This window comes from Musa acuminata, chromosome BXJ2-8 (assembly GCF_036884655.1).
Source record: "Musa acuminata AAA Group cultivar baxijiao chromosome BXJ2-8, Cavendish_Baxijiao_AAA, whole genome shotgun sequence".
Lineage (NCBI taxonomy): Eukaryota > Viridiplantae > Streptophyta > Magnoliopsida > Zingiberales > Musaceae > Musa > Musa acuminata.
Genome location: NC_088345.1, coordinates 617,852 through 635,296, shown reverse-complemented (window position 1 = coordinate 635,296; position 17,445 = coordinate 617,852). Strand labels below are relative to the sequence as shown.

At 37.7% G+C, this 17,445-nt stretch overlaps 2 protein-coding genes across 2 annotated transcripts in view; one reads left to right on the top strand and one right to left on the bottom strand.

The window, feature by feature from the left end:
- Positions 1-273: 273 nt before the first annotated feature.
- Positions 274-4,199, top strand: LOC135618500 (pentatricopeptide repeat-containing protein At5g61990, mitochondrial-like). The gene is made up of 2 exons (XM_065119391.1): positions 274-3,530; positions 3,628-4,199. The coding sequence occupies exon 1, from the start codon at positions 321-323 to the stop codon at positions 3,408-3,410; it is 3,090 nt and encodes a 1,029-aa protein (XP_064975463.1). The 5' UTR covers positions 274-320; the 3' UTR covers positions 3,411-3,530; positions 3,628-4,199.
- Positions 4,200-6,067: 1,868 nt separating this feature from the next.
- Positions 6,068-17,445, bottom strand: part of LOC135618499 (ADP-ribosylation factor GTPase-activating protein AGD3-like) — a 29,612-nt gene continuing 18,234 nt past the window's right edge. The window contains exons 11-20 of the mRNA XM_065119390.1: positions 13,964-14,179; positions 13,722-13,853; positions 13,407-13,625; positions 13,123-13,209; positions 12,710-13,051; positions 10,767-10,906; positions 10,547-10,643; positions 9,887-10,052; positions 9,554-9,809; positions 6,068-6,468 (exon numbers count right to left, since the gene is read on the bottom strand). Coding sequence (XP_064975462.1) covers positions 6,366-6,468; positions 9,554-9,809; positions 9,887-10,052; positions 10,547-10,643; positions 10,767-10,906; positions 12,710-13,051; positions 13,123-13,209; positions 13,407-13,625; positions 13,722-13,853; positions 13,964-14,179 — 1,758 coding nt within the window. The 3' untranslated portion in view covers positions 6,068-6,365. The remainder of the gene's footprint in view (positions 6,469-9,553; positions 9,810-9,886; positions 10,053-10,546; positions 10,644-10,766; positions 10,907-12,709; positions 13,052-13,122; positions 13,210-13,406; positions 13,626-13,721; positions 13,854-13,963; positions 14,180-17,445) is intronic.

Sequence of the window (17,445 nt, the reverse complement as noted above, 5' to 3'; positions counted from 1 at the left end):
TGATGTTGCTACGATTCATAAACATTAAATAGTAGAAATAATAGGTATTTTGTCATTTTATATGTTTTTTAATACTTATGTTAGCTAATTTAAATATTTTAGGATTCTTTTAGATACTATGTGTAACACCACGTACCCACCTCGCATCGGCACTTATGGGACCCACAATGGGGCCTCCGCCGCCTGTCCAATCATCTACTCCACCCTTCTCGACGAGCATCTGTGGGTCGAAACAGAAGCGTTTCCACGCTAAATACGTTTCACATCGAATCGAATGTATTGTGGACCGAGCGGAAGCGGCGAGCGAGGGAGCCGTCGCCATGTTTCGAGTCACTCGAGCTCGCCCTCTCCTCCTCCGGCGTAGAATAATCCCCAGCCCCTTGTCGGACGCGAGAAGCCCCCATCTCCGATCCCAAATCCTCCCCCTATGCGTCTCCTCGGAATCCCCCGAGCATGACTCCGATGTTGACGATCTGGTCCGCGAGATCTCCGCTCTCCTCTTCGGCGCCGGGAACTGGAAGGCCGCCATGGCCGCCTCCGACATCCCCCGCCGCCTTTCCCCGGCCGCCGTCTCCGCGGTCCTTCGCCAGAGAGTCGGCCGGGCGCCCGATCCCAAGCGCCTTCTGGATTTCTTTTACTGGTCCGGGTCGCAGATGGTCTCCCCCCACGCCCTTGATTCCTTCGCCGTGCTCGCCGTTGCCCTCTGCGATTCTGGCCTCTTCCCCCTCGCCAATGGCCTCCTCGAGCGAATGGTCAAGACCTGTCCCTCCCCGCCTTCCGTATTGGACAACATCGTTGGTTGCTTCTCCCGCGACCCGCGCTCCAACTCGGCGGTGTTCAGCGTGCTGATTGATACGTACAAGAGGGCGGGAATGCTCAAGGAAGCCGCTGAAGTGGCGTTGTTGATGAAAGGCGGTGCCTTTGCTCCGAGTTTGAGGTGCTGCAATGCGCTGCTGAAGGATCTCTTGAGGGCTAATTCCATGGATTTGTTCTGGAAGGTGCACGATTTCATATCACGGGCGCAACTGGGTCACGATGTCTACACTTTTACTATATTGATCGAGGCGTATTTTAAGGTTGGAAATGTTGATGCAGCAAAAAATGTCTTCTTGGAGATGGAGCAAAAACGTTGTGCCCCAAGTGCAGTCACTTACAACACGCTAATCTGTGGTTTCTGCAGAGTTGGGGCTCTTGGGGATGCTTTTCAGTTGAAGGAGGAGATGGTGAAGAAAGGCTTGGCTGCTGATAACTACACTTACAGTGTTCTCATTAGTGGCTTATGCAAGAACAGTCAGTCAATCGAAGCAAGGAAATTGTTGGATGAAATATCGGTGAGGGGTCTAAAGCCCAATGTATTTATATACTCTTCTTTGATTGATGGGTTTGTGCGAGAAAGCAAAATGGACGAGGCTTTTAAATTGAAGGATGAGATGATAGCTGCAGGAGTGCAGCCCAATATGTTTACATATAACAGTCTCATTCGTGGGGTATGTAAGGCAGGGGACATAGATAAGGCACATGAACTTTTGGAGGAGATGGATCGTATGGGTTGTAAACCAGAGACACAGACTTACAACCTAGTTATTGAGGGGTATTTTAAGGTGCGTAGTCCCCAGGAGGCGCTTAGGTTGCTTGAAGAGATGAAGATTCGGAATGTATTACCTAATTTGTATACCTACAGCGTGATGATTAATGGATTTTGTGTTTGTGGAGAATCGAGGCAGGCTGAGGTCTTGTTGATGGAAATGCATGAAAATGGTTTGGAACCTAATGCTGTCATTTATTCCACTCTCATTTCAGGTCAGTGCAAGGAAGGCAGAATAATGGAGGCAGTGCAGACTTTGGATAAGATGGCTGATATAAATGTTCCTCCAGATACATTTTGCTACAATTATCTCATTATGGGTCTATGCAAGGCGGGAAATCTTGAAGAAGCAAAGAAATACTTTACTCAAATGCAAGAGCGAGGGTTGTCTCCAAATGTGTTCACATATGGGCCTCTCATTGACTGGCACAGCAAGTCTGGAGATATGGATGGAGCAGATGAACTTTTGCAACTGATGGTTGCTCGAGGTATAAAGCCAAATGATGTCATTTTAACAATCCTTATTGATGGTTACTGCAAATCAGACAATGTTGCAAAGGCCTTCTCCACCTTTCACTCCATGTTGGGACATGGTGTGTTGCCAGATGTGCAAACATACAGTGTGCTCATTCAGAGCCTCTCAAAGAGTGGGAAGATCCAAGAGGCTTTCCAAGCCTTTTCAGAGCTTCAGGAGAAAGGTTTGACTCCTGATGCATACACTTATGGTTCACTTATCTTTGGGCTTTGTAAGACAGGCGACATGGTTAAAGCTGTGACCCTCCATGATGAAATGTGTGCTAGAGGTGTTGAGCCAAATATTGTTACTTATAATGCCCTAATTGATGGTTTTTGCAAGTCTGGTAATATCAACAGTGCTAAAAAATATTTCAAGAGCGTCTTAGCAAAGGGTTTGGTGCCGACCAGTGTGACATACACTACAATGATTGATGGAAACTGCAAGGCTGGAAACATGTCTGAAGCATTTGTGTTGTATGAACAAATGCTTTCAAGAGGAATTTCACCTGATAAATTTGTTTATAATGTTCTTATTAGCGGATGTTGCAAGGCTGGTGACATGGAAAGGGCTTTACATTTGTTCAGTGAAGCGTTGCCAAAAGGCTTCGTGACAGTTTTTACATTTAATTCCTTGGTTGATGGTTTCTGCAAGCTTGGAAAACTACAGGAAGCAACTAAATTGCTACAAGAGATGGTGGACAAAGAGGTTATGCCTAATAATGTAACATACACAATCTTGATAGATGGATATGCCAAGGCAGGACATTTGGAGGAGGCATGCCGGTTATTGATGGAAATGCAGGACAGGAATATCGAGCCAAACTGTGTTACCTATACATCGCTTATTGATGGGCATAACAAAATGGGAAACACATCAGCTGCATCAGCATTGTTTGAAGAAATGATGGCAAATGGTATACATCCTGATGAAATAACTTATGGGGTGATGATTCAGGTACATTGTAAAGAAGAAAACTTGGCTGAGGCATTCAAGTTTCGTGATGCAATTATTGCAGAAGGTAAACAATTGAGTTCTGCTACATATGTTGAACTGTTAAAGAGTCTTTGCAGGAGTGAGAAATTTTCTGAAGCGCTGAGTATGCTCAATGAAATGATAGAGAAAGGTATCAAGCCCAGTTATTCTCAGAGTGTGATGCTAGTTTGTAGCCTTGATGCAGCAGGATTCTCTGATGAAGCTAATCAGTTTTTGAATGTCATGCGATCTAACAGTTGGGTCCCTATAGATGCTTCTGTAAGTAGTCTGACTAATGAAGGTCAAGATGTGCCCAGTATGGAAGTTGCCCGGTAGGCAATCATCTTCCATCAAAGGAATTATGTGATAACAGGAATGAACTGATAACTGAGAGTCATCTGTGAGCCTAACCTCACAAGACCCACATTAAAGATTCATCTAGCTAATTTGCTGGAGGTCAAGACTTCTTAGTGCTTTTGGTCCGTGTGCTTCTTTGTTATAATTTTTCTAGTCAAATATCACTCACAACCCATCAATTATAATTGCAATGCAGGAGAAAAAGTTGGTAGTGAAGATGTTAGATGCTGAGTATGCATCATCTTTTCTGCTTTTCCAAGACAACCTGCTATTGAAGATGGGTGAGGAGTAAGCATTGATCTCTCGCTGAGTGTGCATCATCGCTTGCTGTTCATGGTAATTAGAGCTTCCAGAACTAGTGAAGATGGAAGGATTTCTAAAGCATTGCCTATTCGAATATGCCTTCAGTAATTTGGACACTAACGAGCATTGATGTTGGCTTACAAAATGGCAATAAAATTAGCATAAGATCTCTGCTTATGCAGTGGGATTGCTGTTATCTTTAATTAGCTTACAGGGCAACATTGTTACTCACTGAATGTTGCTGCTGACATCTGAAACCAGATATGATACATTGAAAGAGGAGATTTCAACTACGGCACAGGCAATGTACAACAATGTATGCAACATTTATTTATCTGAAAAATAATCTCCAAAAACATTACCCATGAGTATGTACCTTTAGTATGTTTTCCATGAGGTTTACGTCTCCTATATGCTGGTACATTACTTGAGCAGATCAAAGCGATTTTGTTTATTGTTTACTCATCTCTCAATTCATTTTTGCTTGCAGTTTCGATCTTTTACTTACAATTAGTTATTTTGTGGATGTGTTTTTGAGAAAGATTTTTGTCAAGTACATACCACTGGTCAATTAATTGAGCAGATCAAAGTAATTTCGTTTATTGCTTACCTATACTTAAATTCAAATTATTAGAAGAATTTCTGTGCCATATTTGCTGGGGGATGTTAATATTCTTTTCTCCTTTTTCTCCTTTCTGTTAATTCTATTCAACAATGGAGGTTGGAAAAAAGATGAAATGTGTTTTTTTTTTTTACCAATTATGCCTCCTTGTATGTCTTCATTAATTTCATGTCAAATGTTATCACATAATCTAAGATGCTCGATTTCAAGTTACTATTAACAGGCTGTTAAATTGATTTATTCGGGATATCATCGATATATACTTTGTGCTAAGTTTATAATTTAAAAGTCTAAAGATTAATACTTAATTTATTTTTTATTACACTTAAAAACATTATATACTGTAGTGATATACCTAACTTTCTTACCTTAGGTTGGAGTCCAAAATGTCATCCCACAAATTTTGATATAACTCACTTTAAGTTTATAATTCAAATTCACCTGACAATTTTACATGCCACACATTAATCTAATTGATATGATAGCTTAGATTTGAGGATTCAAGACCTTATACTATAACTTGTATATACTTCTTTACTTGAGACTTCCAAATCTCATCTTACAAATCTATACACCTTGATTGGGAGCTACACATTTGTGCATTTGTAAGACCATCCACTGTTTCCAAAGCTCGATCTTCCCCAGATGAATGAATCATATAGGCAAAAAAAAAAAAGGCTTGGTGTGAATGTTTTGAAACAAAATGAACAATTCCTCCAAATTTATACAGTATTTTTTAACAGTCATTTCAGTATTTTTTTTTGGATAAAAACTCACAAAACAATATAAACAATTGGATCAATCCACCATATGGATCAATCCATAGGGTGGCTCATAAAATGGACGAGAAAACACATGACAAGCTTTTGTAATGGGTAAATAAACATAATAACTGTTGAAGCGATATTTTCAAAAAATATATGGTAATTAGCTGAACAAAAAGGAGACACCATAAAAGAAATACCCAAAAAAAGATATTTTCTAAAAATATCATCCAATTTCAAATAGATATTTAATTAGCATATATATATATATATATATATATATATATATATATATATATATATATATATATATATATATATATCAGCTCTTTCTCGATCGACCTAAATCCGTACATGACTGTCCTATAACTTACAAAATTTGCATAGTAGCTGCTGCTGACAAAAAAATTGGAATCTAATTAAATCCTACTTTTATATTTGAGGCAAGAAATAAAAGAGCATGCATAAGCCACAAGAACAGTTTATAACATGGTCTCCAATACCATAGTTGTCACGATCACTAAGATCACAGCTCACATTTTCCTACAAGAGCTTCATGCTCAATACAAATGCATTGATGCAGAATGTCTGTTACAGAATTAAAGAAAACAAGATAATTAAGCTGAAACACTTGTGGTTAATTGACTGGATGAGCATGCAATTGAAACATGATCAATTTGTAGATGAATAGCTCACATTCTTATTCAAAAATAATCAAGGAGACTCAGGCTTCCTCAAGTGAACACATATATATCACTACTTACCAATATATGTAGCAGAAAGTAGCAAGGATAATAGATACAAGGAAACATCAACTGTTACCTAAGTTGCACTTCTTCCTGTCCAGAAGTACCTGTAAAAAAAAAAAAGCCAAGGAAAACTGCAGCTTGCTTAAACTAATACTATTCACGGAACATATATAGAAATTCCCGATGTTAAGAGAGTCATTGATCAAGATGAACCAAGAAACAAGTTATACGATGATCAAAAAGCATGATTTTTACATAACTCAAACTGCGTGTGAATGCATTCAAGACGAAGCAAAAATAAAAAGGCAGGCACATTTTGCACTATACAAGCCCCAGAACATAATATGATGCTGCCAAAATCATTGGTTGAAACTTGGAAAGCAGGAATCAACAAGTTTGGGCAATAATTCATCTGCTACTCTGGGAGACAAATTTTGATGATGACAATAACCCAAAAAGCTCATCCCATTAGCTCCTCAACTATCCATTGGATCCTCTAGGACAAAAATATAATGTCTTCATAGTCGATGTCGCCACTTTCTATTGCATACTGTATGGGACTCTTACCATCCTCGTCAGTGGCATGTGGGTCTGCCCCCCTGCATCAAGTAATAATTAATGGTCTATTATCATTGTAATTGAGAATGACAAACTATTCTCATGTTTTAATAAAGAGAAAAAAACCCCAAAATTTGGCAAATACAGATATCAAAGAAGAGAACATCAGCAAGATAATGAGTTATAAATGAAATCTTTAATGGTTCCGAGCTATTAAAATCAGGCATACCCTGCCTGGTATAAATTTATAATTTAAAATTTTCAAGTGTTAGAAGAAGAGCGACCAGACAAGCAGGCATATTTTATCTACCGGAAAGCTATATTATACAAGACTGGGTTTCCAAATACATGCAGTTACGACAAGAGAACAACATAGGCTTAATATGAACATGGGCTTTATCAACAGGTGATGGGTACAAAAAAAGAAGTTGAAATGTTAGGCTTGCAAATGCATCTTGTATCACTAGAGTTTTTGAACAATACCACTACAGCAGTACTCATTTTCGTGACAACTGAAGGATACTTTCAATCCATCTGGTGTTGCTTGTTCACATGTAGTCCAAATAACATTATTTGGTTACAGTCATAATGCTCTCTACAACTAATGTAACAGAAGTGAGAAACAATTCAAGGATACTAAAATTTAGAATATACTTAACATGATGCATAAAACTATAGAAATGCAGAAACATTTTGCAAAGTATTAATTCTGAAAATTTTCCAAAATGGGCAGAGGTCATGTTTGATTATGGAGATAATGATAACATATTGCAATGCAGATAAAGTAATATTTCTTTTCACATACTAATTAACTTTTGGAGCCAACATGAGAAATGACCAACCTTTGGTACTATAGGAAAAGAACACTTAATCAATGAAAATAAACCTAGAAAATCCAATAAACCAAAGAGAAGTAATTTAAATCTGGAAAATTTATTTTGCATGTTATGGGAGAAATTTCACAAAAAAAAAAAACAATTATAGCATGATGAGACTATGCTGTATCCAAACAGACTATTAAAAAGTTTACTAATCACCTGTTCCTAAGCATGTTTTGCTTACAGAATCATCTACACTCTCCCATATATAAAAGGAATTACATTTGCCATATCAAGGTAATTGAAGGAACATATAGGTACCCAAAGTAAAATGAAGAAACTATGTTAATGACTTGAGAAATTAGAAAATACCATGCCGCCAATGCCGACTTGTACTGGGCAGTACAAGCGGTACATACTACTCCGATAGGGCACCGACACATGGGCTGCCCTGTTTTGGGCACTCCATAACAGGGGACCCTGTATCGCTCGATATGGGGTCTGAACCTGTTAGAACGATTTTAATCCGACCATTACCGACCTGTACCAATCGGTAACGATTGGATTTCGATTAATACCGATCAATGGTTGAGATTTGTTTAATTCAAACGGTCCATTTGACCGTTTGAACCAGATCTAAGGGTTTTAAACCCTTTCTACCACCTCACTCTCTGCCTCTTTCACTCTCTAACTCATATATTCTTTTAATCACTTTCTCACTCACATATTTCTCTTATTCTCTCATTTGCACTCTTTTGAACTCCATAAAGCCATGATTTATAGATTGGATCAATCTTGGGAAGTTAATTAGGAAGGATTAACACCTAAGTTAGAGGAATAACTCTCTAATCAAAGGTATATAGACAACTTCCCAATCGCATTCAGCAATCTACTCGGTTTGGAGATATGGTAATGACGTGGACAATAATGCCTCGACTGATGATGGTGGTGATGTCGGAGAGTCGATGGGTCCGTCTACACAGTTTGAGGGTGGTGCATAAATGGAGGAACAATATTTTACGTATATCACCTAAGATTCAGCTCATGAAGCTCGACATGATAGTTGATAATTCTTCTCTGAGCAGCAGTATGGTGATCAATCTTATGGTAGATGCTACAATCGTACTTGCCTCAAGAGTTGCCCCAAACACGTGTGGCTCACGATGATCAGACTATGACCATCACCATATTGATGCACTATGGAATCACATCCTAATTAAATATGGTAATATGCATTAAGTCAAAGCAAGAGTGTGTTCCTAACATTCTAAGGCAAAGAATGGATTTGTATATCACTCCTCTTAAGATAATATTAACTCCCAAAAATGCCTACATGCTTTGTGCAATCTCAGACTCTCAGTAATGCTTCTACATGATAATACAACAAATAGACAGCAGCTAAATAAACTTCTCGTTGACAGAGTAAAACACATTTAACAAGAACCCAAACAAACCAAGTTAACCACCATGACCAGGTAACAAGAATCCACACAGAGGGAGCTCAGTGTTGTTACCCGATTAATTGCTAAAAAAATATTCTAAAGTAGTTATGGACAAGAATAATGGTAAAACCAACCAAACAAGATTAAGTTTCCCAGATATCAAATTTGGAATAACCTAGAAATGACTTGTTGCACAAGCAATGTACTACACAGAAGATGAAAGATAATGAAATGCATCAAGAATCTTATCAAGTATCACATAGATAAACAAGTAAAGTCTATTAAAGAAAATAAATGATAAGAAACTGTGAGGAACATCCTCCGCAGGATTACCAATAGGTGAATATGGGCCAAAGGCCTACTTTCAGAGAGTCTTAGCAACACAGTTAGACACAGACCAGGTAAGAATAACCTCCTTTGGTTCTGTTTGGCTGCCTGGCTGTTAACATGAAATGTATTTTTTGTTATGGTTACAAAAACTATTTGCTTCCAGACCCAATCTTTCTACAGATTGAGGTAGAGGGCCACGGTTGGAGGATGTTTTTCGTTGTCATCTTGCTATAATTTAATATATTTTTCCAACCTAATTATTTAGCTATTATGTGATGCCCCTAAACCAAATATAACATTCTTCATTCCAATCAATAAAAAGAAGAAAAATGGCATTTTTTTCCTTCCAAATGCCTACTTGGTGCCCCCCATTCCACCTTAACCTTAAGGTCAACATCTAAAAGCAACAGAGCATTGACAGAATTTCTTGTTTCTTACTAAAAAATTGAAAGAAAACCAATGATATGTAATCATCTAAATGCTTTTCACAGTGCTACTTTATGTGTTAGCGCAAAAAAAAAAAAAAGACAATTCACCTGGAAATTAGTAGTTTAGCAAATAAATGTCTGCCTTTGAGAATACATTGGTGAAGCGGTGTCCTTCTCCTCGAGTCAGTAGAATTTAAATTTGCACCGTATTGTAAGAGAAGCTCTATCATTCCAATATCTGCTGTCCAGCAAGCCAAGTGAAGTAGGGAAAAACCTTCAAAGCATTCATCCAACTCGTTTCTGTCCTCATTTGTGCTTGCAGAACTAAGAGAGCTCGTAGTGTAAGGCTTGTGCCAAGAATCACCTGAAAGCAGATAGTAGTTTGGTCAAGCAATACAGTTGGCTGCTCTTGCAGAAGTACAGTGTTGGCAATAGTTAAACCTGAGTTTGTAAATGTTTGTCCATATGTAATATTGATGTCAACACTGGAAGTCACAATGAGGTGGTACACTGATTTCTTGTCATTAGCACTGACACTCTCCCACATGTGTTGTGCCACTGAAAGCTGATCTACCTCCCGTCTACAAACAAAATCCTTCTCTGCATACTGAAACCACAGAACACAACAGTTCAGTATCCTAAAGGAACATAGTCAGTGCAAAGCTAATATAGGACTTTTTTTTTTCAGATATCAAAATGACTCCTATACAGAAAAGTGATAATCAATATATTATAAATAAGGAAGCTCAAATCAAACATCAAATGACTTGGACAACAAAGTGAACCGTAATGGAAAAAGGTCTCTGCGAATTGTGCCAAGTTCAAACAATATACAATTCATCTTCAGAACAAACTGTCCTCTAAAAGTTACCTATGAGACTGATACTTATGGTAAATTTCTTGTCTTAGCTAGCCTTATCGTCAGTTGTCCTAAAACATTCAAATCTTGGATAGACCACCGCAGCATTACAAAAAGGTGAAGCACAGAGAAATTATGGAAATATTAAAAAAGTGTAATATTAAACCAACCTATGCCACTAATATCAATAAAATTGTACAATTAAGCCTAGCTAAAGGATCTACAATTTATGTCTGAAGTACCTTCGCGTGAATGAACTTCTCTTTCACTGAAATGGGATCTGAGTGCTTGGGCTTGCTAATACACATGTGCTCTTGATTTTTATCAAGCAAAATAGAACTGCACAGAAAGAATATTGAAGGAATTTCATTAACTTTCTTGTTTGTGAAAGAAATACATATATACGCAAGTACACGTGTGTATGTCTGTGTTCTCCCGCCTTCCTGTGACATAAAAAATTACCTAGTATCATCACATTTTCCATTACTTATGGATGACAATAGTTCTTCCCAGATGGAGTTGGCAAATGTGTTACCCAATGATTGAAATAGATTTATAACAGAAGGCTCCCATGCTCGCACATCAAGTGTTAGAGATCTCACCTGAAACAAATAAAACATAATTGCAGTATGCAAAAGATATGCCAAAAACTACAAATAAATTTCAAAGCATGGCTGTAAGTGATGACTTTACAGAAGTCCTAGAGCAGAAGAAAAAAATCGCATTGCACATTGTACATTATTAAGAAAAAATGCATTCCATATTAACTTTCGGAGTAATATTAGCATGCATATTACTTTCTTTAAAGAAGGGTAATAGTTTACTTAATTTTGACCTATGCAAGATAAAAATAAATTGCATAAACTGAACAAGTTTAGCAACAATACAGAACGATTATAAAATTTGAACGCTTAACTGCTATGCTAAATTTCAACTGATCAGATAAATAGAAAAAAAAATTCTTCAGGAATCATAATGCTTTCATAACACAAGTGCTTGTCAATTAAATGCTATAACACTCCTGCAATTTTCATGCTACATATATCATTGGCAGAAATATAAGGATTTATGTAATGACAATACTGAAGCAAATAATAAGTGCTCAAGTTTTTAGTTGAATTTGTATAGGGGATGTTAACTTGTTTAGTCAGTCAAAACAGAAGAATTGAAACAGAAATTAAAAAACAAAAGGAATATATGGCTGTCAACCCTGAAAAATCCCGAATCTCGAAAACCTGAATGTTAGGTTAGAGCCTATGCTTAAAGCAGGTAATGATTCAACTTTCCCAAGTTTGAGTGCACCAAACCTCATGGGAAAATCAAATTCTGTTCTTCAGAAGGTCTAGTTGAGAAAAACAAGCCTGTGCTGCAAAGGTCTAGTTAAGTCTAGCTTAGCTCAATTAATAATTTGAGTTGTATTTTTCTCCTTTTATATACTTTTTGATGTCCTCTCACATTTATTTTTGATACTTATTGCATGTCATTTTATCATCTAGTCTGAATCCTAAATAAGCTAAGAAGATCTATCTTATGGACATACCTCGTGTTTGGAAAGTTATAAAGTAATTAACATATTGATTTGGTTAGTTCTAAAGGTCTCCTTTCATAGGGTTTATGGGATTATGACTTTTCCAAGATGACACAAATTGTTATTTCACACATCTCTTAAGTTTTACTCAGGATCTAGAAATAGAAGGTCTATAAATAAAGAGCCATACAGGTGGTTGTAATCGATCTGATTTAATGAATGATGAATGATGAATGAGAATGAAATTGAAGTTCATTGGCCAAAGGATTCTGTAGGTCTCCACTCTAATCTGTCTATATTCTTCTTTTTTCTTTCATCCTTGTCTTTTGACTTTCTCCTTATTCACTGCCAAATACATATCTATTCACTGTGAAAGTCAGACATGCACAAGATCAAGAAATGATGTGCTGAATGCCGACCATGCATCAGCATCCGATGAGCATGGTAAGGCACAAACCAGTGCTGATTGTGCACTGATCATTTGCCGAAAACAAAATAGTAACAAAGGATGGAAGCACCACCCATTGCATAGGCATGCACCCATATTTAGCTTGGCAGAATCCTTTTAGCATGGAAAATGCCAGGCTGCAATTGCTGGCACATTGCACAAACAGCATGCTACAAGCATAATTTGAGTGGTCTAAAATAACATGACATTCTCTAAGTGAAATATGCAGCATCCTCTAATGCTTACTTTCAAAATATGCATGCCAAGATTATGGTGAACCCAATAACACCAAATGCAAAGAAACTCCCTGATGTTTAGGAACTCTGACATAGCAGTCCTTCAAAAAAAAATGCTACAAGCATAATTTGGGAAATCTAGAGGAAAATGACATTCTCTGAGTGCAACATGCAGCACCAGTTTAATGCTTACCTTAGATATATGGACCCCAAGATTACGGTGAACCCCAGAACACTCAATGCAGAGAAGCACCCCAAGGTTTAGGGATGCCCAGTCAGGTTCAGGAGCACCACATTCAGCACATACATCATTACCATGTACTTTTCTTAGGACATCAATTGGTTTCTCCTGCTTTGAGTTGACCTTATGATGTTGTGAGCTTCTACCAAAACGTCCAAAATTCCCACTAGCAAAGTTTCTCTCCAATGATAATTCATCAATTGCTAAGTGATCAGCATCAGATGAGTTACTGAATGAGCTGCTTTCACTAGCTGCATGATGATGACCTCTACCCGTAGGGCTAGTGAGGAGTTGCTGAAATTATAGAGAGAAACTATTAGATTCCTGCAATATCTGCACATGACGGGTTATATTCCATTACCAACCTGTTCAGGTGACTGAGAACTTAGAAGAGATGCAATAACCCCAGTTATTTTTTCAATCCAATCCATCTGATCCATTGCACTCTCTGCCTGCATCAATTAGCACATACCAGTTATCAGTATTTAGTAAATGATTTGATATTACTTTAATGTTAGGAGATAATAACCTAGCAAAACTATGTTACAAAATAAATCGAACAAAAAAACCCTCCATGTTAAAACCATTTATTTAAATGTCATAATTACCATGAAATGCATGTTTCCATTTGAAGTAATTTAATGTCTACCTGCAAAGTGTAGGTCTTTGATGGAGAAATAATTCTGAAACAAAAACGCAAATCTGACTGGTCTGCATCAATTTTTATTGTTGATGTCAGCAAATTTACAGTATGACGTGCAACGGAATTCTCATCATGGACACCACCATGATAATGAGAAGAGAACCACCGGCTCAGCAATCCAGAACCATGTTCGAAGTGACCCTTTTCACTAGAATGGATACTTCCCTAGAGCAATAAGCCAGGTTCAAAAAATAAATTAGTTGACAGAAAGCTCTTTCATAAAGTTCTTCGAATAAATGCATATGTAAGTATTAAACCTACAGAAGGTCTGCTCCACTGTTTGCGGTAATAGTACAGCATTCCTTGACTATCAAGAACAAAGAATCTTCTCTTCCAATCACCTCTCAAATTTGATGATCGCTTGGATAGATAACCTTGACGAATTGTTTGAACCTGAAAATAAGTTAAAACTTGGAAGCTTAAATATGGTATCAAATGAGGATGCAAGATCTTATAACATCCTCAAATGAGAGTCACAAATGTGGAACTGGAGATAATGTTACCTTTCCCTTAGCAGATGATTGCATCACTGTCTCAATCATCTTATGAGAACTTCTGCCAATAGCCTGTATACCATCTCCATTAGCAGAATCCTTTGACCCATTTGGAGACCACCGACTTTCCCGGTCAATCTGTCTTTTGAACTCTTGCATCCTCTCTATTAGAGCTGCTTGCTCATAGTTAGATCGTTCCCTTGATTGTTGTGCATAAGTCAGAACCTTTAAACAACAAATGCATGTGTATGAGAATTTTCATTGCAGATAATTGTATAACAGATACAAGTCTGGAGGTGAAACATAAAATAATAATAATAAAAGATGTTAAATCATGAGTTTGATGTATCAATTTTAAAACTTAGAAACAGAAACTTTATATGTATAAAGAACTAGCTTCAAGATCTAGAAAGAATTACTGCCCTATTAAAAATGACTCGATACCTTTTGACAATCTTAAAGGAATTATTATGTTGGAAAATTTTGTCCTTCAAGTTGATCACCATTAGGTGCCAATATTAGATCAACATTAATGGTACAAATAAGAGATCAATGGCTCCATGGCAAACTGTTTTACTATGCAACTTGAAAATAGAACTACCAATTTGAGGATAATATTCATGCAATGTTTCAAATGATATGATTGTCTACAAGGCACACAATATTATGTAGAAATACAATGAGAAGATTATATTCTTGCAATGTTTCAAACGATATGAATTATGTATAATGCACACAATATTATATAGAAATACAATGACTATAAGGACAATTACTATACATAACAATAGATTGAGCCATTGAGAGCCAACATCATATACTACACCATCCTTAACCGTGATTTAAAAAGCGCTAGGCGTTAAAAGACGCCAAGGTTCCAAAATACCCGAGATGCTAGGCGCTCACTCGAGCGAAGCAAGACGCCAAAAAAAAAATATATATATATATAATTAATAAATATAATTATTTAAATAAAATATATGATATTAAATTAAGAAAATCTTAAGTATAAAGTCATAATATCACATTAACAAAAGTCTCAAAATTCAAAACAATAAATAAAGTTAGCAGTATTAAAATCGAAATAATATATTATTAATCTAATAAATAAAAAATATTGTTAACAGTATACTGTTAGTGTTAATAGTATACTGAGTCGAGTGTGAGAAGAGAAGAGACCGCGACTGTTGATTGAGAGCAGCGATAGTGGCAGTGGCGAGCAACGATAATGGTAGCGGTAGAGGAGAGTAGCGACAGCGGTAGTGGCAATGGAGAGAGGCAGAGCGGAGAGCAACGACAACGAAGAGTAGCGACAACGGTAGTGGCAATGGAGAGAGGCAACGGTAGAAAAAAGAAAATGTCGATGGCCGGAGTCGGGGTTAGGGTTGGGGAAGTCGCGAGGGCTAGCGAAGAGAGGTTGATATCGGTGCTTTAGTTGGTTCGATTGAACCAACTAACGCAAATACGATCGAACCAGACCTAACATGCTGGTTCAATCGCCTGATTTAACCCGGGTGCTCGCCCGAAGCGCTTGATGCCTGGGCTCGGGCGAGCGCCCAAGCGACGCCTCTTTGAAGTGTGCCGCCTGGATAGTAAACGAGGCGCTCGGGCCTTGCCTCGCCTCACCCGAGCGCCGTTTGAAATCACTGATCCTTAACTAAATTTGTTGTCTAAGGTTTAGATAAGGAATGACATGATAGGTTTAGAAAGAGAATGACACAATCAAGGTTCGTCGTGTCGACCTATACCGGGCGATACAGGCAATATGCACTGGTCTGACAAGAGACCAGCATGTAGACTACCCTGTACTGAGTAGTCCATAACATGGGACCTCGTAACGCCCGATACGGGGTCAGTACCAATCAAAACAGTCACAATCTGACTATTACTGACTGGAACAATACAGGGGTTGTACCGGTCAAAACAATCAAAATCCAACCGTTACCGACCTATACCAATAGGTAACAATCGGATTTCAACCAATACCAATTAATGGTTGGGATTTGTTGAATTCAAACGATCCATTTGACCATTTGAATCAAATTGAAGGGTTTTTAAACTCATTCTCTCCCTTTTCACTCTCTCTAACTCATCTACTTTCTCAATCACTTTCTCACTCACATATTTCTCTTATTCTCTCATTTGTACTCTCTTAAACTCCACAAAGCTCAAGTAGGTTTACTCACATCGAGTTAAATTACCTGAGGAACTAAAGACACCCAACCGTCACAATCATCCGCCCAGCGTGCAAAGGCAAAGGGGAGGCAATAGCATCAGCTGCACCATTGGAAAGAATCGAGTCAAGCAACGAGACACCTTCTCAATCACACTCAACAACTTGCCCGATCTAGAGACATGGCAGCGATGTAGACAGCAATGCCTCGACCGATGATGATTGTGACGCCAACGAGTCAATGGTCCTATCCACAGAGTTTGAGGGTGGAGCTTGAAACAAGGAGCACTATTTTATGTATGTCACCTAAAACTCAAATTATGGAGTTCGACGAGGTATCGGTCAAGTTTGTACACGGAAGAAGGGAAAGACGGTGGATGATTTTGCTCAGATGTGACAAAGCCTACACAACGTAGACACATAGTAAAGCACGTCATATTCACATCTGTCATATTATAGAGAATCTTACGACAAATAGCAATACGGTGATAATTGATTATTCTTCTCCGATAATCGATCTTATGATATGAAGAAACAAATCGGTGGCGAAAGTAGTAGTTTCGGCATTCTCTAACCTCCGCACCAATAAATGCCACAATCATACTTGCCTCAGGAGCTGCCTTGGACATATGTGATTCACGACAATCGAACTATGACCATCACTATATTTGATGAATCAATGACATATGATGTATCAATATACTATGTCATGGGATCAATTTCAGGATTGGGTCCAACAAATATATCAAATTGATATACAAATACATAGGATCGAGGGCTCTGATCTATTGCCCATGGAGTCCCATCGTTCTTTTTCATGGTAGAACTAGGTATATCTATCGATCGATTACTTGATTCATTTGAATATTAAAATTTAAGTTGTTTAACAAATAATCTAATAATTTAAATAATTTCTTTATAGATAATTCAACATCATGAAAGAACGGTCCAAAATGTACCACAAAGATACTCGTTAAAGCCCGAAAAAAATATGTGACACTAATCATTCCTAATTTAGATTATTTTTACTAAAATAATACTAAATTTATATTTATTTTCTACTTAAAAACCCTAATCTAACTTTTTCTTTCTATTTTTCAGAAAATTTTGGAACTATTTTCGGCCATTTTTTCATGTCGTCGATAAGCCTTGTTGTACCGGCACATGACAATTCGGTACGGAGTGGTACGTACCGTTGGCCAATCAATATATCGGTACAGACCAATAAGGCAAACCTTAGACCAAGGTTCTCAATTTCGATACCGGGCAGTACGTACTAGTCCGAGAGGATACCGATACGTGGATTGTCCTCTACCAG

What these genes read in the sequence shown, in the direction of transcription:
- LOC135618500 (XM_065119391.1), top strand. Translation starts at nt 321, where the DNA reads ATGTTTCGAGTCACTCGAGCTCGCCCTCTCCTCCTCCGGCGTAGAATA.